Here is a 26,426-nt window from a genome sequence, read left to right as displayed (position 1 = left end):
ATTAAAGGTCACAAGTCATATTTTTTTTTCTGATTGAAAAACTCCAGGCATAAAAGCGCTTGTCATCAAAGAGCAATGACAGCCGCTTTTATGTGCTGAATCACAGCAGTCTTCAATGGCCAACTAATATGGACAGATAGCAACATTTGTGACCCAGCAGAATCACTGAGAAGCTCTAAGAAGTTTAGTAAATGGCAATCACTTTACAGGATGTTTGAAAAATTCATCTTCTAAGAGAAAAAACAAAATGCTTTCAGTGCTTTCTGTCTTGCAGGTCTAGGAGTCACTGAACTGCAGCACTGGCTACTACAGATGCTTTGTTGGGCATGATCATTTTTTTTTTTAAGTCCTAATTAGCACATATTATTTGTTCTTATACTAAGAAAAATAGAGACAAGACAGTAAGAATGATCAGATAAAGCTCTCTTAACAGCTCTCATCTCTACAGTAGGCATGCACACTCCTCAGAACCACTGCTGGCAGCCAAAGACCACGATCTTTATCTGCCATATACACTCCATGCTTTCTCTTAGACCACTGCCTATGTCAGCAGATTTGGTATGATGCCTATGTTCTTTCTGAAAATCAATTCAGTACAGTAACCACCAGATCCATATTGTTATTTCTAACAGCTTTGTTTTCAAGCCCTCTCCACCTCCTACTCCATGGGTTTCGGTCAACTGGCCATAGCCAAATAAAACACTTCCTTTAAGATTTAATACTGTCTGTTGAAAACAAATGTCATACAAAACAAAAGGATATCTTTCACTGCTTTCAGAATTACCAGAGGTGACACGAGTTATCAACATATCTGATTTCTAAAGTCCTGATCTGTTTCCCAAATGTGATTTCTGCTTTGGATTAGTCACTCTGATGGGGCCACTGATGACAACACATTGCCACAGGAGCAGCAGAAGCTCTTTGCGTATCCTCAGGTCATAAGTAGTAATGCTGCTAGACAGGACCTATTACTGCACATTTATTAACTAATGTCTTAAAAGCACTTTATTTGCTTATTCTTCAAATTCTGTGGGGTTTTTTTTTTGTTGGTTTTTGGATATTTTTTGGCTTGTGAGAAGCAACACGGCTCATCTGGAAATGTATTAATGGCCAACCTCTCTCCTGCATTCTCTTTCTAGACGCTAACACTGGTACCTGTCAGTGACAGAAAACTGCTTTTTTGAATCTTAAGCATTTTTTCTCCCTGGAAGCAATTTCTCCTGCCATCCCCAAGAGTCACTGTGAGAGCACATCAACTCTCTAGGATGGCAAAGGAGGGGTTTACTTGAGGATTAAATTACTCAGCAGTTTCCACACTGCCTGGGGGAAACCAGGGACAAACTCCCAACATGTGTATTTATTTTTTCTCTAAGGATTTTTTAAAAGTACTTAGTACAGATCTTTCCAATCCTTTTTTAAACCCTTGTTTTCATGTAGTAGATTTACGTTCTGCAAGGCAGCCATTCAGAACAAGTTCATTGCTCGGGCACATTTCAGCAGATGGACATCACATGCACTAATTTCTGATTTACTGTGTCAGTATGATACCAGATAAACTCTACAGTACATAAAACCTGGACAGTGACACTCCTGCATTTATCTCACATCCAAAACCAACATATGCAGCAACACTACAAACTTCCCTGCCAACCTTAATATCCACTGCTCCTCAACATGGCACTGCAGGAATGGAGGAACAGGGACATCTCCAAAAGGAAAAGCCAATCTCCATGGTCACTGAGCATGGTACTCCACACATACACATCATCTAGACTGCAGACACTGAACTGCAAAGGTAAGCCTTTTGATTTTTAACTTTTGAGAGTGCGATGTGTGCATCACAGCAAACATTTATCCCAGCAGGGATCCTCAATGCCTGCAGGCTACCTTGAGTGGTGAAATTGAAGAGTGCAGGTTTCTCTCGCCCGTTTGGTAACTTGACATTTGGGTCCCGTAGTTCATCGAAGAAAGAGTGCGCACAGGCCTCCAGGGGAGTCAGGCGGGCAGTGGGGGTATACTCCAGCAGACGGCTACATAGCGCAATTGCTTCTGGTGGAGTGCGGGGCCGGAAGACCTGCAAAAAGCAAGCAAGGAGAAACAGGTTGTCTGGGTACGTCCCTTCCCTTTGCTGAGCAGCAGTAAGCCAGAGCAATTAAACCTCTCGTTGCCCAACGCGCTGGAACAAACTTGTGTTTGTAGTAATCAACGTCCTCCAGCGAGGATGGGAAAATCCAGTTCCTGGGGTTGAGAAAGGGTTAATTGCCAAGCTTTGCACTCAAGTGAAGGAGCAATGCCAGCAAGAGACTTCATGGGAGCGCACTCAGAGAAACAACTTCAAGAATGAAGGGGGGACTCATTCAAAAGTCATGACAAAAACACACAGGTGCTACCAGCCATGCACATGGGGTGGAGTGAAGGTGGGGAGAAAGGGTTCAAATGAGCAGGATTCACTGAATGCAAAAATTGAATAGGGCCCCACTATTTTTTTTTTCTTTTTCTCTTTTCATTTTTCTTTTTACTTTTTGCTAGTGAATGAAGTCTTACTAACATGGACCTTTGCAGGCAGTAGGTCAGATTGTTGCTATGGAGGCTGCTGTTCAACTTTGGAGAACAACAAGGGAAGCGAGGGTGGGGTGCAGGAAATGTCTAGCTCTAACTTGCAGGTTTCTCCTTCCTTAACCTTATTCTGGCAAGTCATTCCTATAATGGGATAACTCTTGCACATCTGGTATTTCTAAGGCTGAAAGCTGTGTCAAGAAAACCAACTATTCTATTCTAAAAGACTTTTACCCGGGCTGATGACAACACAAAGCTCACAGCAGTTCCTCACTGCAGCTTTGTGTTAAAGCTCTAAGAACAGCTATAAACACACTTAAAAATGCTCCCATCCTCCTCTCTTCTTACATAACAAACAAAATAGAAGGTTATCATGTAGGTGACCTGGATGGCCTCTCACTATGTTGAACTATGAAGTTAGGAAAGGAGGCAAGACACTAGTATGGCTCAACAGGACCTGCTGGTCAAACTGGAAAGCAAGAAGACAATGCACAAACAGTGGAAACAGGGACAAGTACTGTGGGAAAAGTATAAGGAAGCTGTTGGGCCACATGGGGATGGGGTAAGGAAAGCCAAGGCCCAGCTTGAATGAAACTTGGCAAGGGGTGCCAAGAAGAACAAGGAAGGCTTCTATGGGTACCCTAATCAGAAAAGGAAAGTAATGCCCCTGCGGTTGCAAACGAAGACCAGGTTCATATCTGAGGAACCAGAACATTCACAAATCTGTGGGTCCTGATGAGATGCAACCTAGAGTGCTGAGGGAATTGGCTTGTGTAGTCACCAAAGCCACTCTCAGTGATATTTGAAAAGTCATGGCAGTCAGGTGAAGTCCCTGGTGACTGGAAAAAAGGCAACATCACACCCATTTTTAAGAAGGATGACTCAGGGAACTACCAATCTGTTGGTCTCACCTCTGTGCCAGGAAAAATCAAGGAGTAGATCCTCTTAGAAGCTATGCTAAGAAGCATGGAAGACAAGGAGGTGATACAGGAGAACCAGCATGGCTTTACCAAGGGCAAATCTTGTTCAACCGACCTATCTGTCATCAATGATGGTGTCACTGCATCAGTAGACAAAGGAAGAGCCACTGATGTCATCTACCTGGACTTCAGTAAGGCCTTTGATATGGTACCTCACAACATCCTTCTCCCCAGATTGGACAGATATGGATTTCATGAGGGGATTGTTTGATGGACAAAGAACTGGCTGCAAGATTGAACCCAGAGAGTGACTGTCAATGGCTCAATGTCTGGATGGGGATCAATAACAAACAATGTTCCCCAGGGGTCAGTGCAGGGACAAACAGCCTCCAACATTGTCATCAGTGACACTGACATGGGGTTGACTGCACCCTCAGTAAGTCTGCAGATGACACCAAGCTGTGGGGTGCAGCTGACATGTCCAAGGGATGGGATGCCATCCAGAGGGACCTAGACAGGCTTGAGCAGTGGGACCAGGAGAATTAAGGTTCAACAAAGCCAAGTGCAAGATCTTGCACCTGCGCCAAGGAAACCTCCACTATCAGTACGAGCTGAGAGGATGAAAGGATGGAGCACAGACCTGTAACAAAGGACTTGGGGATAATGGCAGATGGCAGCTGGACACAAACCAGCACTCTGCCCTTGCATCCCTGAACGCCAACTGGGCTGCATCAAAGGGAACACGGCCAGCAGGGTGAGGAAGACAATTCTCCCTCTCTGCTCTGTGCTGGAGAGACATCATCTGGAGTACTGTGACCAGATATGGAGTCCTCAGTACAGGAAATACACAGACCTGCTGGAGTGTGTCTAGAGGAGGGACACAAAAATGATCCCTATGAGAATAAGCTTAGAGCTGGGGCTGTCCAGCCTGGAGAAGAGAAGGCTCCAAGGTGACCTGGTAGTGGCCTTTAAGTACCTAATGAGGAGCTACAAGAAAGCAGGGGACAGGCTCTTTAGTGGGGTCTTTCAAAGGGCAAGGGGAAAGTAAAGAGAGTAGATTTAGGTTGGATGTAAGGAAAAATCTGTTACAGTGAGAGTGGTGAGGCACTGGAACAGTTTGCACAGAGATGTGGTGGAAGCCCCATCCCTGGAGACATTCAAGGATGGGATGGATCAGGCTCTGAGCACCCTGGTCTAGCTGTGGTGTCCCTGTTCATTGCAGGGGAGCTGGATCAGATGACTTCTAAAGATCCCTTCCAACTCTGAGGATTCTATGATTCTGTGTTACAGGTGATGCACAGGCTGCAGAAAAGGCAGCGGGCTTGGGGTGAGTGATAAGTTCTAATGCCAGCAGTTTTGATAAAAGCTGAGCTAATCCAAAATGCTCTTGCACCACCACAAGCGAACAAACAACATGCAGCACCTAGAAGAAATAAATTGGTGCATGACATGCTAACTGCCTGCAGTTAGGAACTTGCACAGGCACTCCCTGGGTAGGCTGTAAGCCAAAGAGTGCACTCTGGTGAATGGGAATTGGACACAAGTCCTCCAAGGGTGCTGGAGAGCACTCGTGTGAGTTCCACACACGCTGTGCTAGCTCCTGTGCCTGGGATGCATGCAGTCAAAGTGACTTCTGTTTGTTTCCCTGTGGTAAATAGTGCAAATAAGCATGTCTTGAGGTAAAACCACTGAAGCGAAGTCTTCTGATATTTACTGAGAGGGCTCGCTCCTGTATCTTCTTTACTAGTGTTTTAATAAGCTTGATTTACCACAGCTTGAAACTTCATATTCAGCTGTGTTTTTCCCTCAGGACAGCTCATTCATCAGCCACTACACAGATTTTTAAAAATATTTCGTTTTTCCTTTAGGAAAAGACGATGAGTTTTTATCTGGAGCACATCAGCAGGCAGGGTGAGCAACAGACCTGCTGTCTGTAAGAGGAGTTCTCTCAACTGTCTAACTCTCAAGCTCTTCATTTTGGCAGTGAAACCCTCACAAGCCTCTTCCTAAACTCATCCTGCCCCTGAATGAGCAGCCAGGCATCCTGGGCCGGCAGTGCCCAAGGGCCGCCCTCGCTGTTCCAGAACCAGGGATGGGAAAACCCAAATTACTGTTGAGTCCTCACTCAGCTTCCCCCCCTCACGAAGTAGTGGCTAACATGGAAAAGAGCTGCACATCTAAGCCTATCTCCTCTTCATTACCTTGTGTTAAAAAAACATTTGCCTGTCTGCTGCTTCAGAGATACTCGCTCAACTCAAATACCCCTTTCTAGCATTCCTCTCCTTTTTTCAAGGCTAGGCCTAGTAGTTTGAAAAAATGTTTCAGTACATACCCGTACTCCTGAGGTGAAATGTCCTGTTCCTGACGAGTCCTAAAGATAATGCAGTGAAATAATCCAAACAGGGGGAGTCAATCCAAATGAGAATAAGTTCAGCAAGGAAAAATATATCCAATATTATAAGAAATCCATGGTGTGGGAGACATAGAAAATGTTTATACAATTAGAAACTTTTAACATCAGTCTCCATAGCAGCAAGTCCAACTTCACCATAGTGTATGCCAATAAATTGATTGTGCAATGGTGAGGCATAGTATAGAAACATTATTCTATTCAATTTATGTTCCAATGCCAGTGCATTTACTAAAAAAATAAAATAATAAAAAAAATCGAAATCAAAACTCGAACTAAAAGGGTAATCGAAATTCTCATCACAAAGAATTTTCAGTCTTTGGTCCTGGGTATAAATGTCCACAGACAATGGGTCCGAATTAGTTTGTCTCCAGAAGTGAATCCCACTTGTAAATCTGTCCCAGAGACACAATGCAAACTTGATTTTGTTTTTGGGTTTTTTTTTCTGAAAAAAAGCCAAACCCCTAACGATTTGTAATTGGTGCTGAAAAGAAAATAAAAATCTGGGCTCTGTCCTTCCAATTTGGATGCTTTCAATTTGTGTGAGCTATGGGTGCCTCAGGCCGCCGCGGATTATTCTCCATTTTGGATTGACTTCCCCCACCACTGGAGTTTGTTTGCTGATGTGATCTCTTTAGGATTCTTCAGGAACTGGAGATACCACCTCAGGAATGCGGGTATGGACTGAATTTCCTTTCTACTACGGGTCTTTCCCCCTCATATTGTCGCACCCACTGATTAAGAAATTTGCCCTCAATTTGTTCCCCCCTCTCCTTTGGTCTAATACGCTAAAACTAAAAGCGACTCTTCCCCACCCCACCCTGCGTCTTCCAGCTCTTCTGATCCCACAAAGCCCCACCAGGAAGGCTGACAAATTCACCCACTGAGAACTACACTCGTGTGGAGCTGGGGATGGTCACCGCTAGGCAGGGGACAGAGGGCAGGGCTCCCTGCTAGCTGTGAGCCCCCCAGCCATGGGGTGCAGCCAAAGCTTCGGGTCTGGGTAGTTCTCAGTGAGGGAATGGAGGTAGCAAATAATCCGCGGATTATTTTTTTAGTCTGCGGACTAAAATTTAGTGCACGGACTAAAATCCGGCCCTTCGGAGCAAAGTCTGTCTGAGTTTAAGGTACATCTGGGTGAAAGCAAAAGAAATAAAGAAATTGTAAAGGAAACAAAAAGGAGAAAAGGAAAAAAAAAAAAGAAATAAAAAATAAAACCAAACCAAAAGAAGGAAAACAAAACAAAACAAACAAAAGCTAAGTGCACAAAGTAAAGTGTTTGGGCAGACTACCATTTAGTATGCAGACTAAATACGGCCGGGCAAAATGCACAGCAAGTCCACAAACAAAACCAAAAATAAAACACTGACAGGAACTTTTGAAAGCGATCAGATACTACCCCACCGGCGCAGCAATTCATTTTTCTAAAATGAAACAAGACCTTTGGTAAGGCTATTTTGTCCACAGCAGGGACCGAAGGCTCAAGTTTTCATTTTAAAAAATGAACCTGTTTTGGAGATAAACAAATGCAAAAATAAAAGAAAATGAAAGAAAAAGGCTTTACAGTACAATATTCTTCAAGGAAAATTTGCACTTGCATAACTCAAAACCTCTTAAGTTTCTGCGAAGCAATGAATTTCAGGCTGAGACCCAAATAATCACTGGCTCTTTTTGGATGAGTTACAAAATCTCTGCGCGGTCATGTCAAATGGAAATGCTGACTCATCCAAAACCACAGCTTTTGGCGTTTGTGTTTTGTTTGTTTTCCATCAGATTCCAATAGATTAATACCTCACCAAAAAGCTGAGGGACCAGCACAAGTCGGTTCTGTGTTCAGGCATGCTGGTGATGCTTGAATGCCCATGACTGCAGGCAGTGAGGCCAGGCAATCGCCTACTTCCTTCCTGCGTTACGCCGCTATTGGTGTGATCTCTCTGGCAGCTCCCTGTCCATTTTTCAGGAACCACCACCGTCTCCTATACTGCACAATGACTGTCAGGCCTAAATGCCCCAGGTGCACTACTGGGCTTTCAGCCCCAAATGATATCAATTTAGAGGAAGCCTTTGTGTGCTAGCAGAGCAAGTCACATACAGTCTCTGATTTGAAATGCTTCCTACCAGCGTAGTAGAGTTCACACCCTTTCTGAATTTCAATTCTTATTTTTCTATCCACAGTCTCTGCAAGGAAAAGGATGGGAAGCGTAGGATGCTTTCACTGCACTTACATCAGCATTCAGCCCCCAAATGAAACCCCACAAGGCAAGAGCTGAGCATTGTTTCAGCAGAATGCCTGGTCTGACTTTCAGCTCATTGACTTGCCATACACAACATGGAGCTCCGCCGCCTTGGTCTAATTACGCATCCGAGCTCCACAATGTTACAGCAAGGTGCTCTTCCAGCCAGTGCGTATTAAAAGACATTGCTCCTGCCATCACCCGCTGTGTGTTTTGCATGCAGATCGCGAGTCCTGCTAGTGTGCTGTGCTCCTAAGAGAGCAGAGGCTTATTAAAATGACATCTGTTGCTAACGCATCAAGCCGGTGACACTGCAGTTAGAAATTTCCCTGCCAGCTCTGGAGCCCTGTGCGTATTGCCAAGAACCACCCACAGTCCCGCTGCAGGCCGACAGCCCGCGTACATCCCTCTTGGTCCGTAAGCGCATTTTGATGGCACATGCCCTAGGCTGGGGAGGAGGGGATAGAGCCTCTCTCAAAATGTCAGTACTAAGAAACAGGGAAAGTTCCTCCTGTTTGCAAGCCATCAAAGCTGTCAGATGTAGGACACGACCCCTCAAGTCAACTTGTTTGAAATGCAATCACACAGTACCATCAGCACAGCTTCACGACATGAAGGAGTATTTCAGTCACGCAAGTGAAACATAATAAGCTTTATGAGAAACATGATGTTCACAAACACAGAAGGAAAAAGAGGAGATGCATGCAAAGCAGCAACTTCTGGATTGAGCTTCACCCGAACACAAGGCAACACAAAGCTAGCGCTGAACTCCTGCTCTGAGGATCAGCCTTGTTCCAAGAGGCTGGGAATTCTGGAAGGGGATTTCTGAAATACACCAGTTTTCTATTTTTGAAGTGCATAGAACATACGTGATGCAAATGAAGATTAAAAGAAGTCCACCCTCTCTGACTGAATCCCTGTTTTTTCTTAAAGCCTCTCAAAAATAGCTAACGCCTTAGTAGTCAAAAATCCCTGTCTGATGGCACTTCCCCAGCCAGAGGAATGATGACAGAAGGGTTAAGTGGCTTACAAATGAGCCGACACAGAAGTGGGAACAGAACCAGAAACCTGTCTGCAGTGCTCCTTCTTGCTGAGACCACACACTTGTTATTGGGCTAATTCCACTGAGGTCCCAGCAAACCCAGCACCGAGAAGCCTTTATTAACCAGAACATGCTTGGCTTCTAGCAAGCTCTACAGGCGAGCAACACAGCCAAGCGGAACAAGCTCCCCTTCTCCTCAGACAGAACTTGAAAAAAATCTGCCTCTGGAAATGATCCCAGCCTCAGCAGGACAGCCACAAGGAACAGCTTCGGCAGACGTGTTGCAATAGGACAGCAGAACAGACACTACGCTGCAGAAGACCTGTTAAACTTAGCATCTGATTGCTGTATTGCACTCATGCAAATCACGTCTTAATATTAAAGAGCGCTCACTTATTTGTCATTACGCAGTACTTTCTTTACTGCATACAAATAGGGCTGTGAGGCAGGGCAATTTATCACCTACACAACCTGGCTTCTGTTCTCACGCATTAGATGGAGATAAGAGATTTACACTATCCTAAAATCCTTTGCTCCGACAAAGGAATCTGGAAAACATGAAATTGGCAGAAAAAACTGGCTTTCTCTTCTTTCTTTTAAGCTTGCCTCCTGCAGAGCTGTTTTCACTCTTTGCTTGGGAACTCATTACACATCAAGTATAAAGTAGAACTGTACTCTTCAAAAAGAACTAAGGTTTCACAACAGTCAATCAAACACCTTGAGACCATGCTGGAAAAGACAGTCCTGCCCTTCTCCTGGCTCTGCAAGTCTGCCCCATTCTCCTGTCCCAGTATGTACAGTTGGACCTGAATGAGTAGTCAGGTAAGAAAGCTAATCTAAATCTTGAATAACGTGTTTGGTTTTTTTCCTCCCCCAAAAGGTTTTTGCTACTATATAAACAAGAATGCAAAAGGAAGGCATCAAGAATATGCAGGAGGGAACTGAAAGGCAGACCCCGCTTCATGGCAAACTTGAGCTAAATGTGAAATTGCACCTAAGGAAATATCTAACCTCTGTTCTACTTCTGTGCATCTACAAAAGATCAGGCTCAAAACTCGGAAGAGTTTGCCACTTAATTTCAAATGCAAGTTCACCAACAAAGACTTCTGACAGAAGAATTTCCATTTTCTTTTGTCATCAGTTATAATTAGGAGTGACAAAAGAAGCTATTTATCCTTTTTACCGCTTGGTATTCTTTCTTGAATCTCCAATATGAGCAGTCACTTGGATGTATTACAAGCAAAACAATCTGCCTCAAAGCCAGACAAGAACCAGGAGAGCAGGAGTAGGACAGGATGAGGCTGATCTGGGAGGGTGGAAAAAAAGAGTCATGAGAGAGACCAGACTGCTTATGTCCCAGTCCCATGGTGAGAGGAAGGTGTCAGGACTGCCTGCTACAAGTACAGCAAAATTCAACAATCAAGGACCAGTGAGCAGAGTGGTAAAACACATACAAAGACTACACACACAGACACACCCAATGCACACAATGCTCAGTCTAAAATGTACGCCCAATACTTCATAGTATTAGCGATACTATAGAAGCACAGAATTGTTTTGGTTTGGAAGGGACCTTTAAGATCATTTAGCTCCAATCTCTCTGCTATAGGCATCTCTGCTATAGTACATCCCACTGGGCCAGCTTGTTCAAAACTTGCCAGAAATACGCAGAGAACAGAGCACCTCACCAGGTACGTTCAACAGAAGGCCTCCTCGTAGAATTTCAAATGAAATTTATTTGTAATACAGAGTAAAAGCATTGGAATCCTTTTAATTGTGATCCAAACATACTTTTGCAAACCAGATAAATTTCCCTGAAACGTTTTGAAACAACAGTGAGAAAGCTCCCGTGTCAAAGAGCCTACATGAGGGAGTGACATTTTTTGCCTCTAAACATCCTGATAAATAGCTGCCTGGAAGCTTTTCCACACAAAAAATAACTCTGAGTCCTCTAGTTATAACTAGATCACAAAAATAACAGCCTTCCAAATACAGTATCTTCAGTAATTCTTTAACCCAGATGACAAATGTTTGTGTTACTGAGGTTGAAGCTTTCAAAATTGAAGTCCTGCTGGCAACTACTTACAGCACTCCAGTTACACGCATAACAAAAACTACTTGCCCTTTCCCTTTTCCTGTTGATTAGACTGCACTTCTGCAATGATAGTTCAGAAGTACTTTCCTAGTCAATATTTCCAATTCTAAACTACAGAAACTTCAAGAGGATGGACACTTCTGTATTCAGCAGCCTTAATTCTTTGGTGATCTGATATTATTTATTTATTTCAGCAAAGCTTTTTTTTTTTTTTTTTTTTTTTTTTTCCGTTTCTCACAGTATCTTTCCAGAGAAAATGTCCAGCATGTAGCTGGACAACAATATGAGGCTACGGAAGAACTGTCGCATGGGTCAGGCTCCAATGGATGTGGGGGTCACATCAGGCCGCTGGCCAGTCACTAGTGAGGTCCCACACAGTTCTATTTTAGGAGCAGTTCTCTTCAATGTTTTCCTAAATGACCTAGATGCAGGACTCAAACACATGATACTAAGTTAAGAGGAGCTGTTGACTCCCCAGAGGGTGGGGAGGCTCTACATTGAGATCTTGGCAGGGCTAAGCAATGATCAGCCACATGAAGTTCAACATCAAGAGCTGGATTCTGCAGCTGGGAAGGGGCAATCTTGAATATGTGTACCGACTAGGGGATGAGATGATGGAGAGCAGCACTGCTGAAAGGAATCTGAGGCTTTGGGTGCCACAATGTAAGAAGGACATACAACTGGGAGAGAGCTTCCAAAGGAGGACTACAAAGAAGGGGAAGGTTCTGGATAGTAAAGTGTGTGAGGAGCTACTGAGGTCCCAAGCTGTGCTCAGCACAGAGGAAGGCCTGATGGCGGCTGCAGCTCCTCACAGGGAGCGGAGGGGCAGCGCTGAGCTCTGCTCTGTGTGACAGCGACAGGGCCTGAGGGAACGGCATGGAGCTGTGCCAGGGGAGGGGCAGCTGGGGGTCAGGGACAGGGGCTGCACCACAGGGCGGTGGGCACGGAACGGGCTGCACAGGGCTTTTCAACAGGGCTGGATAATCCATTTTTACTAATTTAGCACTAGTGTAGTAAGTGAAGTACATAAATGAAGCATCAGGTCACTCAACTGCAGCAAACTGGTTTAAATGCTACTGTGCACCCAACTGATGCCACAAAGAATGCGTGGAATGAGTTCAGAATAAGAAGCCGTAGGGCACAACAGAACTGTGCCCTAATGCAGAATGTAATGCTATCTCCTGGCAAGCTCCTCTCAATTCCTTCACATTAACTTGGTTTCACCTACATCTATTTAGAATGATGAAATGTATCCATAGCACCCTCACTGAAGAAATTCAGATGCAACCATATAATTCTGTGCTAGAAGGCTGTTGGTCTTGTTCTTGTGACTTGACTTCTACCATGGTGCAATTTGAAAGGGAAGAGACCAACTCCCAGGGACTTAATTTGCCCTATTTTTGTTCCCAGTTAACGTAAGACACTAAAAAGCATCACTGGACCAAAGCACCTCTCATACTATTATAAATCACTTAACCAATCCACAGAAACTAGGATATGGAAATACAAACCAGGAATTATTGGGGAAAATGAGAATTGAAGTGGTGCACAAAATGTTGAAGAATCTATCGTAAAAACAACATTATCTGGCTTGGCATATACCTGCTAGATACTAGACCAGCTATTAGAAAGACCCTTGATTAGCTCTAGCTAGTTTACCCACGGTTTCTATCACCACACTGCATCTGGTCTTAAAGAGTCTGACCTGGACATGTGCTCAGCTAGGAGTAAGATCCTTTCATACATAAATAATATAGCAGAAGAAAACCTGAACCATTAAGGTATGATGACAACATTCTGCAACTATGTCAGATACTTCTCAAGAAAATATTAACTGTCAGGCATCAGAGCTTAAAACTTGATATTTAACTTAAATCACAAGCTTGAGGGCAATTAAATGACCAGCTGTTACCACTTTTCAAGTAAAAAAATCTACCATTCCTCCACACGTGGAGGACAGTTTAACTGTGAAGCCATGAACTTACTCTCATGCTAGCGGTTTTCACTATGACCATGGTTATATTATTGCCAGTATTTACTGCAGTAGTACTTCCTTCTAAAAACTAGGTAGCAAAACAGTCTTAAGTAACTCCAGGAAAGAAAAAAACCCAAAATGCTACACAACACACCTACCAGACTACAAATACAACAATATTTTTTGAAAGAACCAGATAAGAAAATGACTGTCAACTTTCACTGTCAGATTATGTAACAGCATTACGGAAGTGTCACACGCATCAATGGAACACTTTCTCATTTCTAAGTGACTTTTACACACATCTGAAGTTATAGAATGACAGGATTTAGATCTATTGCAATCCACTACAAACACAGACACCACCGTTTTTGTTTTTTTTTAGAAAACACTGTAGGCAGCCTCAAAAAAAGACTATATATAATACAATACACTGCTTCAGTATCTTCTTTATCCTTACCTATATTAAGAGCTATTGGGTCTCCAGCATAGTTAACGGCACCTAGTTTAGACTGAAAGCTACAAAGACAATAACACTTAACTCCCTGAATTTCTTAGTTTCAGCCCATATGTTGTTATTATCTGATCATATAGACTTACCTTAGTCCATGGATGTGCCTTAATCTGAGGGAATTTAAATTCAGTATAGTTTGGATTCATTTCTCTAATTTGCTCCCTTGTAGGCGTTCCCAGAACCTAAAAAGGACAAAAAAAAAAGCCATTGTTTACATATGCTTTACATTCATGTGGATCTGGAAGAGCCCAGTATAACCTATTACACAGCAAGAAAACTTAACTGAAGTCAACCTATATAATCAGTAAGTGAATATAGAGAACAAAACAACAAAACTTCCAGTTTCAATTGGAAGGGATCTCCCCTCCTGAGGCCATCTGGTCCAAATCCACTGTTCAAGCAGCGTTAGATATTGGGAAGGCTTCCCAGGACTGCATTCTGCTGGGTTTTGGGTATCTCCACAGATGGAGACTCCACAACCTATGCTCAGATGGAACTGTACATGTTTTAATTTGTGCCCCTCGCCTCTTGTTGTCTAAGAAAACACCACTGAGAAGAGCCCGTATTAATGCACATGGCTAAAATCCCTTTGTCTGCTCCAGGCTGAGCAGTCTCAGCTCTCACAACTTCTCCTCGTATGGCAGATGCTTCAGTCCCTCAATCATCTCTGTCATTCCTGACCCAGCTTCAGTAGTCTCTTGGTGGCAGAGCTCGTGCTCCAAGCCGAGCGTCAAAGATTAAATTACTTTCCAAACATTTTCACAAAATCCAAGAATCCTTCTCAAACTTCATGGTATTTCAATGGGGAATAAAGTCTGCTGTAATTTTCATGCTATACAACAGTACTGCTGATTGGAGCATCCTTAATCAGCTATAACACAGGCAAGCATTTTAAGTCATGACCAACAGCCCTCTGACAAGCTTACAACCACCCTGCTCCTGCCATGCATACTGCTGTGATGTTATGCACTATCTCCATGAGGAAACAACCTAAAATGTGATGATATTAGCTATTAAGGCAGAGTGCAAAAGAAGTATTTCATCATATATTCTACCTGTGAACATTTCTGTTCTGTTACAGGAGTGGAAATGGCACAAACACACTCTGAAGAGTCAGGCAAAGGGGACAAGAACAAGTGTCACTTCAACCAAGAAACCCCAGCAGTTACTATGGAGGGAGGCTGCTACCTCTTTGAGATTTAAAATATGGCAGAATATCTACCATAAAGCAATGCTTTAAATTAAAAGTATTTCAATTTCAATGCAGGACAAAAACCATTTGCAAAAACTTGGAAGTTCCCTGGATTATTTAACTTCCTGTCAAATTATGGATAACTTGTATTGCTGTCCCACCATTTCTCACAGCTCACTGCATTTTAAGGCCTCCACCGCAAAGAGAGAGCTTGTTTAAAGGCAAGCTTGCCTTCCTTCACCTCCTCCCCCACTCAGAAAAAAACCCACAATCTTTAATAGCTTTCCTAAGAGGAGGCAAGGACTAAGTTTTTCATATCTCTCAAATTCAGGAATCTGGCTCAGTTCCCAAGGCTGCACAGAATGAGAATCTTCACAGTGCCTGTATCTTTACCTAAATAATGCTCATAGGATGGGAGAGATTTCAGATCAGATAGGCAAAGATAGAAGAGGATCCATGGACAACACCCAGCCACGCATTTCACAAAACCCATGGACCTAACTACAAATGATGTGAGAGAGCAACTCCTGAGCTGAAGCTTTGGTGACAAGGATAGTGAAGCATTTAATCAACAACGCCTAAGATGTCAAGAATGCTTCGAAAAGAAGGTTTTGAGGAGAGATAATACTAGACGAAGAAGGGTAAACCACACCTTTTGGTTATATAGCCTCAGACACATAAACTGACCCATACAGAAGGATGTGTGTCGTACATTAATCACTCAGTGTATTTACTTTCTTCTCTAGATTGCAGAGCCATGCCACTGGTGTCTATATGCTTTCACTTTGTACTGCGAGTAGGTAGATTAAGGCAAAAAAAAGAGGAGGAAAGTACACAGGAAGAAAAACGGTTGCTTTTAAGATTGCCATATTCAAATCACAATCCAGGGGGGGAAAAAAAAGTAGGATGAATGACGTGATAAGCTATAAAAATGTTCCGGTACTTGCAATGCCTGGAAGAGGTCCTGTAGCAAGGGATGGAAATAACCCCAACCTACCCTCCAGGGCACTCTGCCGCACCATTGTAAAACCATGACTTACTGACTTACGCAGAGTTTTAGGTACATGAGCAATACCTTTGAGTAACCTTGTTGAGTAGCAGCAATCACTTATGCTATCACAAAAGCTGGGCAAACATTTTCTCTTTTAAAAAGAGAAGTCATTCATATGACTGCTATTTCTGGTGGAATGCAAAGGAGAAGAATAAATTACTTTGCACATTTTTGGCAGAATTACACTGTGAAACAACCGTTTTTGCTATACCAACTCTGAAAACACTACGGAGCAGATGTTCCTTGCTGACAGGTTTCACAGAACACTGAAGCTGGCATGGACTTCTGGAGGTCGAATAGTCCAAGCCTCTGCTGAAGCAGGTCAGCAAGAGCTCAGGACCATGCGCAGGCAGCTTCTGAAATCTCTTAGGATTCCACAATCTCTCCAGGAAACAGCCTCCAACACTTAATCACCTTCGTAATAAAAACTGTTTTCTTGTGTTTGGATTTGAGTTTAATGTGTTCCAGTCTGTGTCCATTGCCTCTTGCTCTGGCACTGGAGACCCAAAAAGAACCTGGCTGTGTCTTCTCTGTATCTTCCTTGCAGGTATCTCTATACATGGATGAGCTTCCCCAAACTTTGCGGAAGTTACATGGCTTTTAAGAAATACTGTGTCAGGAATGAACACAAAACATCTGAATGGAAGGGGCCTACAAGAAAAGGTCTTGCAAGGGAAGACAACATCAGGCTAGAGATAATTGCCTTTGTTCTTCATCCCCAGAAGCCAATGTTGTCTCTTGAATAAAAACACATCAACTATCTAAGAAGAGTAACCACGGAATATGTTTGTTCATAAAACAGATGCTACCTGAATTCTCTCAGGACAGAAACTGAATGTGGGAGATTTTCCAATGATTTTCTGGAAAGTTTTTCCCTGACGTTCACTTGCAACAGATGAAGCTCTCCAGATTCACAAATAGCATGAAGATCTTCATTTACTTGCAACTAATTTTCACACAAGGATCTATACTCCAGAACTGAAGACAGCTGCTGTCCACACCTGGCTTTACAGTGCAGAACTGTACAGGGCTACGAGACCAAAAGCATGCTGTTTCAACACAGGAGGAAGTGGAAACTGCAAGGCTTGCATAAACCTCAGTAGAATAAAGGCCCTTTCTGACAGCCCTTGTTACTTACTGTTGGTTATTTGCTAAAATATCAAAATCAGCTAAAAGCAGAGTTCAGAAACTCTGGCTGGGGAGGATCGAAGTGAACTTGAGAGAGAAGAAGGTTGTTATTTAGTTCAGAGTCTTCTAGAAACCACACAGCGGTATAGTACCCTCCCCATGAAAACCATGCTATCTCAGGAAGATACATGTACCAGGTGTGTATAGTTTACCAGATGGTGTAATTATTACTTTTACAAACACGTCTGCACCTCGTCTGTAAGTTGCTAGAGATGTGCCAACTAATTACTTAAATTCATACTGCTGGTATCTCAAGCAGTAAGGACGGGTTGGTTTTGAACTAATGCTTCAAGAGGTCTGTGGTAAAAAACTTGCACATTTTATATGCACTTCCTTTCAAAATCATGGTCTTGTCAAACAAAAACGAAAGCCAACTAAATATAGAGATTTCTTCTACTTAAAAACCTCAAGAACAGCTACACAACAGGAATAGGAAGAAATCCATTGTCACCACTGACATGAATAATTATTCATCATCTTTTTATACTGCCTGCCAGCAAGCACTGGAAGCAAGAAATAACATGAGGTACGTGAACAGGCAAGTTGTGGTGTGTGTTGGAGGTGAAATGCCAGAGGACTTGCCTTGTGGACAGAAGGGAAGGACTTGGATGATATCCTGCAGCAGGGACACACAGGTGTTATGTACAATCAATGATGGGTCCCTGGGAAGCACTCCCTCATGCAGGACCACAGTTGATAACAAGCTGTCTTCTCTCTGCTCGTCTATTCTCCCGGAAAAGACAGCTCCACTCTCCCCATTAACTGCTGCGAATGAATTTATTTTACTGCAAAAACCGAGCCCAAAATAGCACTCTGACATTTGAGTGTGAGCCATATATTGTAATTGCAGTCTATACTTAGTGTTCAGTTCAGTAAAACTGTCACAGATCAAAAAGTTACGCACAGATAGGATTCTCGATACTATAAAGTTTGGGTTTTAATACGTTTTTTTTTTCCCTTTGCCTCACTCCCAACCCAGAGAACTGTGGGAAGATGATTTCATGCTTTATCTTCAGCGCACAATCCGGAAGGAACCAAGAAAAAACACACCAAAAAAACTCCTAGCTGGTTCTTACGGCTGTCAGAAGTTGGTCACTGCATGTCATGCTCCATATTTATGGTCAAGTCAATGAAAAGCAGATTGGCAGATGCTGTCCTCCCAGCATGCCGGGTCTGCTCATGTGAGTACTGCCGTTTCATTCCTTTGACAAAGATTCTTTTCCTGCTTTAAGCAGAGTAGTGGGAAGAAGCTAAATAAGATCCCTCCAAAGATAAATATGCACTTAAGCGCGTATCTTAGAAAGAAAACGATAATGCTTCAGAAATGTCCTTTTTGCATGGGGAATTGCTGGGTAACCTCTCCGTGGGAGCTGCGGTTGAAGATGGGTCAGCCTGGAGAAACACTTCAGCCAGTTTTTCCCAGGCTGTGGGAGAAGCAGGATTTACATCTCAGTCATCCTGCAGGCACCACGATTACATTCCTAGCTGTGAGCACGAGGAGAGGGAGTCACACAGGAGCCTACACTGACTGCGCCCTCTAAAACTTCCCTCTTGCAGGCTGAGAACTCTTCTCTGAGCTGTATTCAGCAACATCCTGCTTGTATAATGGATTGTAGTCAGGTGAAAACTGCAACCCTCCTGGGCTGCTGACAGGAGCAGTTTCACCTTTCCCATGGCGAAGGGACCCATACCACTGCTCTCTCAGGTGTAGTACTCATTCAGATGTCATTTCTCTACCATGACCACTGCTGTGCCTGCAGTGCCGCTGTGCCTGCATCAGGAACTAGCACATTTCTGAAGAGGCCGTCACTCAAAATTAAAATTAATGTATCCGGTTACTTACTCAAGATATTTCCAGCAACAGGATAACCTAACATTTGGAATAGTCCGCAAGAACTAAAAATAATGACAAGTCACCATCCAAGATAAAACCTTGGAAAAAGCACATCATATATATAATTTCTCTCCAGAAACAATGTAAGAATTCAAGAAGAATGTAATTAGATATTTATTTTTTTAGATTTTTTTTTCAGCTCCAAGGCAGCATTTTGCCATACTGAGCATCATTTTTCTCAAAGGTAAGCTGTTGAAGAGATCTCTTCTCCTAGCCAGACTGAGAACATCTAGAAAGAAATACAAAAGAAAGAAGGAAAGAAGGAAGTACTGCTACAGAAGGACTGAAGAAATACAAACAAGAGAAAAAGTAGCTAAAAATGAGGGGAAAGTTCTTTACTAGGAGAGTGGTTAGGCCCTGGAACAGGCTGCCCAGGGAGGTTGTGGATGCCCCGTCCTTGGAGGTGTTCAAGGCCAGGTTGGACTGGGCCCTGGGCAACCTGATCTAGTAAAGGTGTATGTTTGATGGCCCTGATAGGCAGGGGGGTTGGAACTACATGATCCTTGAGGTCCCTTCCAACCCGGGTCATTCTGTGATTCTGTGTGAGGGTCTTGTCTTTTGATTTATATGAATGTGATGCTGTGATTTACGAAGGCAGTTTTTTGGAGCTGCTGGTAAATCGACAATAGGTCTTGAGAAACTAAAAGCAGAAGTGGCTGGAGAAGACATTATGCAATTGGATGAAATGGAAGTATGTGAATACTGATGGGAGAGACTCAAAGACTGATCAAAGACAAAGATGTTTCTAGTGTAGCAAGGAACTGAAGACGCGGAAAATGCAACCTGCAGAAATAACAGGCCATGCTGGATTGATGTATCACAAAGTCTGTCTTAATGGCCACCATCACTGAAAAGGACATCACCACACAACACATGAGAAAGGAGAACTCACTGAACAGTGTGGCATTTCAAGGTCATTCTTCAGTGTAATGCAAAAAAACTTTGTATGCACATGCAGCATCCAACTGCTGCACTGTGAAATACGCTCTGAATATCCACAGTTGAGTAAGCAACAGAAAAAATTTACCTTGGCCCAAAGAGCTCTATGAGTTTGACCATGGCTTTTAGTCATCCTGAATTGAAAGGAACCAGCAGGAACATTTCTCAGTTGACCTCTTGCATGGGAGAATCAAATAAATCTGAAGTGATCAAAGTCAGATGCATTCCCAAATGTGTGGGTACATATAATATATATATTTTAATTCTAGCTCTTTTGGGAAGTTTCACATACTTAATTTTCTTCAAATTTCAGACACACATTTCAAGGGTTTCTCTGAGATGTCAGGTCTCAAAATAGTCACAGTATATCATCAAGCCAATGGTCCCAACTTGCAACCTTCTATAAAGTTCATGGCTGTTTATTCTAGAATCACAGGATGGCTTGGGTTGGAACAGGACCTTAAAGCCCAGCCAGTTGCAACTCCCTGCCATGGGCAGGATTGCCACCCACCTGATCAGGCTGCCCAGGGCCCCATCCAACCTGGCCTTGAAGACCTCAGATGATGGGGCACTCACAGCTTCCATAGGCAGCCTGTGCCAGTGCCTCAATGATCTCTTTGTAAGGAATTTCTTCCTAGTGGCTAATACAAACTTACCCTCTTTCCAATTAAAACCATTTGCCTTGCCTATCACCCTGCTCCCTGATAAAGCATTCCTCCCCGGCTTCCTTGCTAGGCCCCCTTTGGTACTAAAAGGCCTCAATAATCCTCCTCACAGCCTTCTCCAGGCTGAACAAGCCCAGCTCCCTCTGCCTGCCTTCACAAGAGAGGTGCTCCAGCCCTCTGAGAATCCTCGAGGCCTCCTCTGAACATGCTCAGATAGGTTCACTCCCTTCTCATTTTGGAGCATCTGGGTGCAGTGTTCAACATGGGGTCTCATGAGAGACTCCCTACAGTTACTAGATCCCATATGCTCTTCTTCTTTTATAGCCAGCTGGCATTAAGATAAGTCCATGTTCCAATAAAAGTTTGAAGTAGTAATACTTCAGGGCTGCAAATGGAAGAGGTGGATGCCAACTACATACAAAAAAAACAATATTAAATGAATCCCGTTCTAAACAAAGTCTTAAATAACCTGATGTCTCACACATTGGTGGCTGCACTATACTCAACCGCAATTCCCTCTGTATTCTCACGTCAGCCTTTTGCCAATGCTTTTATGAACATATATAGCTAATACAAAATGCACAACACAACATGTCATACGCAGAAGTACTGAAAAACAGTACAGTTCTGCAGTTTACATTAATTTTCCCTTCCATTGTTGCCTTGAAAATCTATGTTGTCTCTGTAACAAGTATATGGGCAGAAAATTATTCGTGGCACCTACCCAACTCAAGTTCACATTTTCCATTGTATTTTAAGGATTTAGTGAACACATTTTAATAACTACTACCCTAAGACTCCAAGTGTTTGTTCTTTCAGACTTTGCTAAAACCTTCTCAGTACTGTAGCTTTTTAAATGAAGAGACTAGGCTTACTATAAAATGGAGCTATTCCTACATTTAAGCTGTTTTACTTAATTTTTGTGTGCAGATGAAAAAAAAACCCAAACAAACACAGGTTTGGATGATCATTCAGAATTACTACTTCTTCATTCAAAGAAATTATTCAGAAGTCTGTTTCTGCAGAGGTGAAAATCATCACGCTGAGCTGTAACTTACTGATTTTCAAGCCTTCATACGGAACAATCCTTTGGCTGTTGTTAGACATGAATGTGCCAGCACTATATATTCAGTTTTAAATTGGACTTAATCGTCTTTGAGGGTCCCTTCCAACTCTGGGTATTTTATGGTTCTGTGAACTGGTCAATAAGAATTATCATAAATCGTGGTAGTGGCATTTAAAAAAAGCTGTAGGTGGCGGTATGCAGGCCATCAACAATTTTATTATTCCCTCTGCTTCAATACACAATCAGACAAGCGTAAACGAAACCAAATTATCACAATCAGAGCACATATATGCTACAGAACTATCAGTTTGTAGTTGTTTACTCCCAGAACTGCAGAACTGAAAGTGCCTAAGTAATGAAAGCAGCTTCTAAAAAACTTTGAACAAAACAACTCTCTGCTTGGCAAGCACCTCCATAATGAAGGGACATCTATTGCCTTTATTATTTTACTTTCACATTGTCTAAGTCGAAGCAATTGAAGAGCACTATGGTTTTGCTGATAAGGCTTCTCTCAGTTTTCTAACTGAATCATGGAAGGACTTTAGAGGGCTTTCATCATGGTATAAAAAGTAGTTTTTGCAGAAACTTGTTTAGATGTAGTTTCTTGGGATTGCACCTATTAATCAAGAATCGAAACAGGGTTTTTTCTGCAAGTATCTGAAGGCAAGTAGCACAGTTTATTGCACAAATCGCACAGGAACTTTAGCAACCTGATTTGTTTACAGACTTTTACATCTCACAAAAGAGATGCAATGGGAAGAACTATACTGCTCCAAGATGCTTCTCATAAGGAGAAAATTCTCACTCATGGCATCATCAGCTCTACTTAGGACAGCAGTTCTAGTTTTCCACTGGTGTTTCCTATGTACACGGACCCTATGTGAACCTGCTGAGCTTGAGATACACAAGGAAGAAACACTTAAAAAAGCAAGGAAGTCATAGGAGAAGGAGGTGCAAAAGACCTCTGGAGGAAAGGAGCTAACTGGAGGACTTCCAGCAGGACAGACACAAAACCACTGTAGCAGAAGCAAAGTTTACATGGCCAAAGGCTGGAGGAGACACAGTGAGAGCCAAGAAAGGTCAGAGCACACATGAGTGAGACCGTACAGCCAGCCACAGAAACTCTGAGCCTCACTAGCTCACGTTCCCCATACAGAAGGGTGACAGCTTGGTACTGGCTGGTGTCAGACACTGTGATAGGATAGGTATAAAGACAGCAATAACACATGAAAAAAGGCATGTGTACACAACTTCTCCTTGGTAAGGTTGTCATCTTACTAGGAGTACAGAAGCATCTAGAGGAATTATATACTCTTTGGAAACCTTGCCTCTTTCAACACAGAAGCTGAACATGGAGGGAACTGAACGAAGGAAAGGATAATTTCAAAGGCAGCAAATCTGAACTGGACAGATGCTGGGAAACCAGGTCCCAACTCTGCAAGCTATGAATTATTGTTCCATGCTTCTAATTTGAGAATCAAAGAATATTCACAGTTTACCAAATTAAATCAATCAAGATGTGTATGAGCACAAGCAATATGTAAACATCATGCATTTAGAAATGTTAGGTCTTTCTCACTTCAAAAACAAGACTTTTCAGGTGAAAGATATTTTTGCTCTATGTTTAATTAGGTCTTGCTCTTCCGTCTGCAAAAAGGAGCACTCATTTTCACCTCTCATCTCAAAGAGCTGGTAGGAAGGAGGAAGAAAAGAAGGCTACATACGTGAAGAATCTGGCACAAAGACATTCAACAATACTGTTTTCAAAGCTAATTACTAATTGCATGCAACAAAGAGCTAGATTCTTAAAGAATGAGAATCACATATTAATAAATATTGGCTCACTATGTAAGCACCACTTCCAACCACAGTGAAAGTGCAAACAGCAAAGAGGAAGAAGAACTATATAATTAAATGATACAGCCATCATGCCTGACTTCAAGATGGGCAAATAAAGACTATCAAGTTCTCAGAAACGCATGAGAAATTTTTTCAATCACAGTTTACAGGCACATGTAAAACATGTACAGTGGTATCGGTATGTAAGTTGCCAAGCTTGTAACAATGATCATTTTCATTCTGATTCCCATGGAGTTGGAAAAACACTTAAAATTCCATACCTTGATTATTTCCACCAACTGATCCACACCACTGTCACCTGGGAAGATTGGTTGTCCTAGTAACAGCTCAGCCAATACACAGCCCGCTGACCACACATCTAAAAGGGGAAAAAAGCAGAATGCAAGAAAGGTATAAGGAAAAGCTATTTTTTAATGTAAGTGAACCAATACATAAGCAATTTTACTTTATTACTTGCCACATTTCATACTACAACATAACAAAAAATAAAAAATATTCCTCTCCTAAATGTACATCTAGGAAAAAAAAGATGTGTGGCATACAACAATAGGGGGTAGGTATTTGAGATGTCAAACTGTGAGACAATGGGAGCTGGAAAATAATGTTAACATCATAATATATTGACATTAAAACCTAACCACATAGAAAGAGGAACTGAATATTTGCCATATGAAAATTAAGAACTTCCCAGCCTTATGTTGCTCTTTAATCACGTTCATCTTGAGCTATGTATGGGTATCATCACAACAGCTGATGGTTTTGCTGCACCTGAATGTTGAAGAGACTCATTTTTTTTCATCCCATGTATTAAAAGCCTGTATACATTAAAAGATAAGCCAATACTGCAAATATTACTAGTATTCTGCAGAATCTAATCATTATGGGACCTAGGAGACGGCCTCTCATCCCCATCAAGATCTAATCTTCCTCCCATTTCCATTTGCAAACTTCACTGACAACAGCACTGCAGGGCATAGGTCAACAACATCTGTAGATTCATTTTCATTCATATACCAAAAACCACAGCTACAAGCAGCTATTCCTTTATGTGAAAACAATCTTCATTTATTATAGAGACATCTTATATGCAAATAAGGCAGTCCAGCGCTAAAACAGTAACTTCAGAATGCATTCAGGAATTCAAGGTTGGTAATGCAATCATATGGAAGTTAGAACAACCCTTTCCATGCTATATTAAAGAGAGAGGGTTAATGTAAAAGTATTTTCCCCTTCTCTCTCTCAGAAGTTGGAAAAGACCTCTAAGATCATCTAGTCCAGCCAGCCACCCACCACCACCAATGTCCAATAAATCATGTCCTTAAGTAGTACATCCACCCTTTGCTTAAACACCGCCAGAGACAGTGACTCCACTGCTTCCCTGGGCAACCTGTTCTAACGCCTCCTTCTTTACTTTATGAGAAGAAATCTTTCCAGTATCCCATCTGAACCTTTCCTGATGAAACTTGAGGCCACTCTCTCTTGTCCTATCATTAGTTTCCTGGAAGAAAAGGCCAATTCCCACCTTACCCCACTTTCAGGGCACTGCAGAGTGATACGGTCTCCCTTGAGTCTCCTCCCCAGACTAAATGACTCCCACACCCTCAGCCATTCCTCATAAGATTTGTGTCCCAGACTTTCCACAGCTTTGCTGCCCATTCCTAGATATGCTTCAGGGCCTCAATGTCTTTCTTATAGTGCAAGGCCCAAAACTGAATGCAGTACCCACGGTGCAGCCTCATCAGAGCTGAATACAGGAGGAGGGCAATCACCTCCTGCCCCTGTTGGCCCCACAATTTCTGATACAAGCCAGGATGTCCTTGGCCTTCTCAGTCACCTGGCCAAAATGCTGGCTCATGTTCAGCTGACCATCAACCAACACCCTCCAGATACTTTTCATCCACTGAGCTTTCCAGCCACTCTGCCCCAAGGTTACAGCATTGCATGGCATTGTTGTGAACAAAGTGCAGGACCTGAGATTTGGTCTTCTTGAACTTCACCCTGTTGGCCTCAGCCCAGCTGTCCAGACTGTCCAGGTCCCTTTTAAGGGCCTTACTACCATGAGGCAGATTGACATTTCTCCCCAACTTGATGTCATCTGCAATCTTACTGTGAATGCACTCAGTTCTCCCATCTAAATCGTTAATAAAGATGATAAAATAAGGAAAATCAGACATATTTAATTTTTAGCATATTTAGTAGAAAGCCACCAAGGTGCCAAGATCTCTACTGGAAAGTGAGGAAGGCGACAGGAAAAGAACAACACACAGCCTTGACTTCTGAATGACTGCTAACTGATAGCTATGGCCATCAGACTGATATGTACAAGCAAATGATAAAAAGAATGTATGACTTATGTCAACCATACGTACCAAGAGCCTTCCAAATAGGTAGCTACATTTAGAGACTTACACGCCAAAAGTCAGCAGATTTCTTCAGAAGTAGTAAAGAAATTAATTAATAAGCCTAGTGCTGAAACCCAAAAGTCTATTTAAAGGCACTGCAAGGGGTGTTGAGAAAGTGAAGATTTTTCCACTGAACATACAAAAGCAAGTGGTACCCCAAAGCTATAATCATTATTGACTATTTTGAGACTTACTTTGGACTGAAAAAGAACAATATATTAAAAGGAAAAGATGGAACATATTTAAATGCCAGCTTTGTTTTGCGTAATTTTGCATTCTGAACTCAGTTCCTTTTAAGATCTGGAAACTACATCAGCATGATTTTTTTGAATTAGACTGTGGCTTCCATAAAATTGTCTTAATTAACCTTCTGGTCTGGCTTCTCCATGACACTGCCTTGGTGCTTTTATCCCTCTCCAGTCT

General features: G+C 42.5%; 1 protein-coding gene across 4 annotated transcripts in view; it reads right to left on the bottom strand.

The window, feature by feature from the left end:
* GSK3B (glycogen synthase kinase 3 beta) overlaps positions 1-26,426 on the bottom strand; it is a 120,310-nt gene that overhangs the window by 12,945 nt on the left and 80,939 nt on the right. For 3 of the 4 annotated variants that reach the window (XM_015874814.2, XM_015874831.2, XM_015874841.1), the window contains 4 exons: positions 23,862-23,959; positions 13,833-13,928; positions 5,809-5,847; positions 1,888-2,074 (listed from right to left, as the gene is read on the bottom strand). In XM_015874814.2, the coding sequence (XP_015730300.1) occupies positions 1,888-2,074; positions 5,809-5,847; positions 13,833-13,928; positions 23,862-23,959 (420 nt within the window). The remainder of the gene's footprint in view (positions 1-1,887; positions 2,075-5,808; positions 5,848-13,832; positions 13,929-23,861; positions 23,960-26,426) is intronic. The other variant, XM_015874838.2, reaches the window with a different exon arrangement.

This window comes from Coturnix japonica, chromosome 1, assembly GCF_001577835.2.
Source record: "Coturnix japonica isolate 7356 chromosome 1, Coturnix japonica 2.1, whole genome shotgun sequence".
Classification (NCBI taxonomy): domain Eukaryota; kingdom Metazoa; phylum Chordata; class Aves; order Galliformes; family Phasianidae; genus Coturnix; species Coturnix japonica.
Note: the sequence above shows the minus strand (reverse complement) of the source record. Positions and strands in the feature narration are given on the sequence as shown.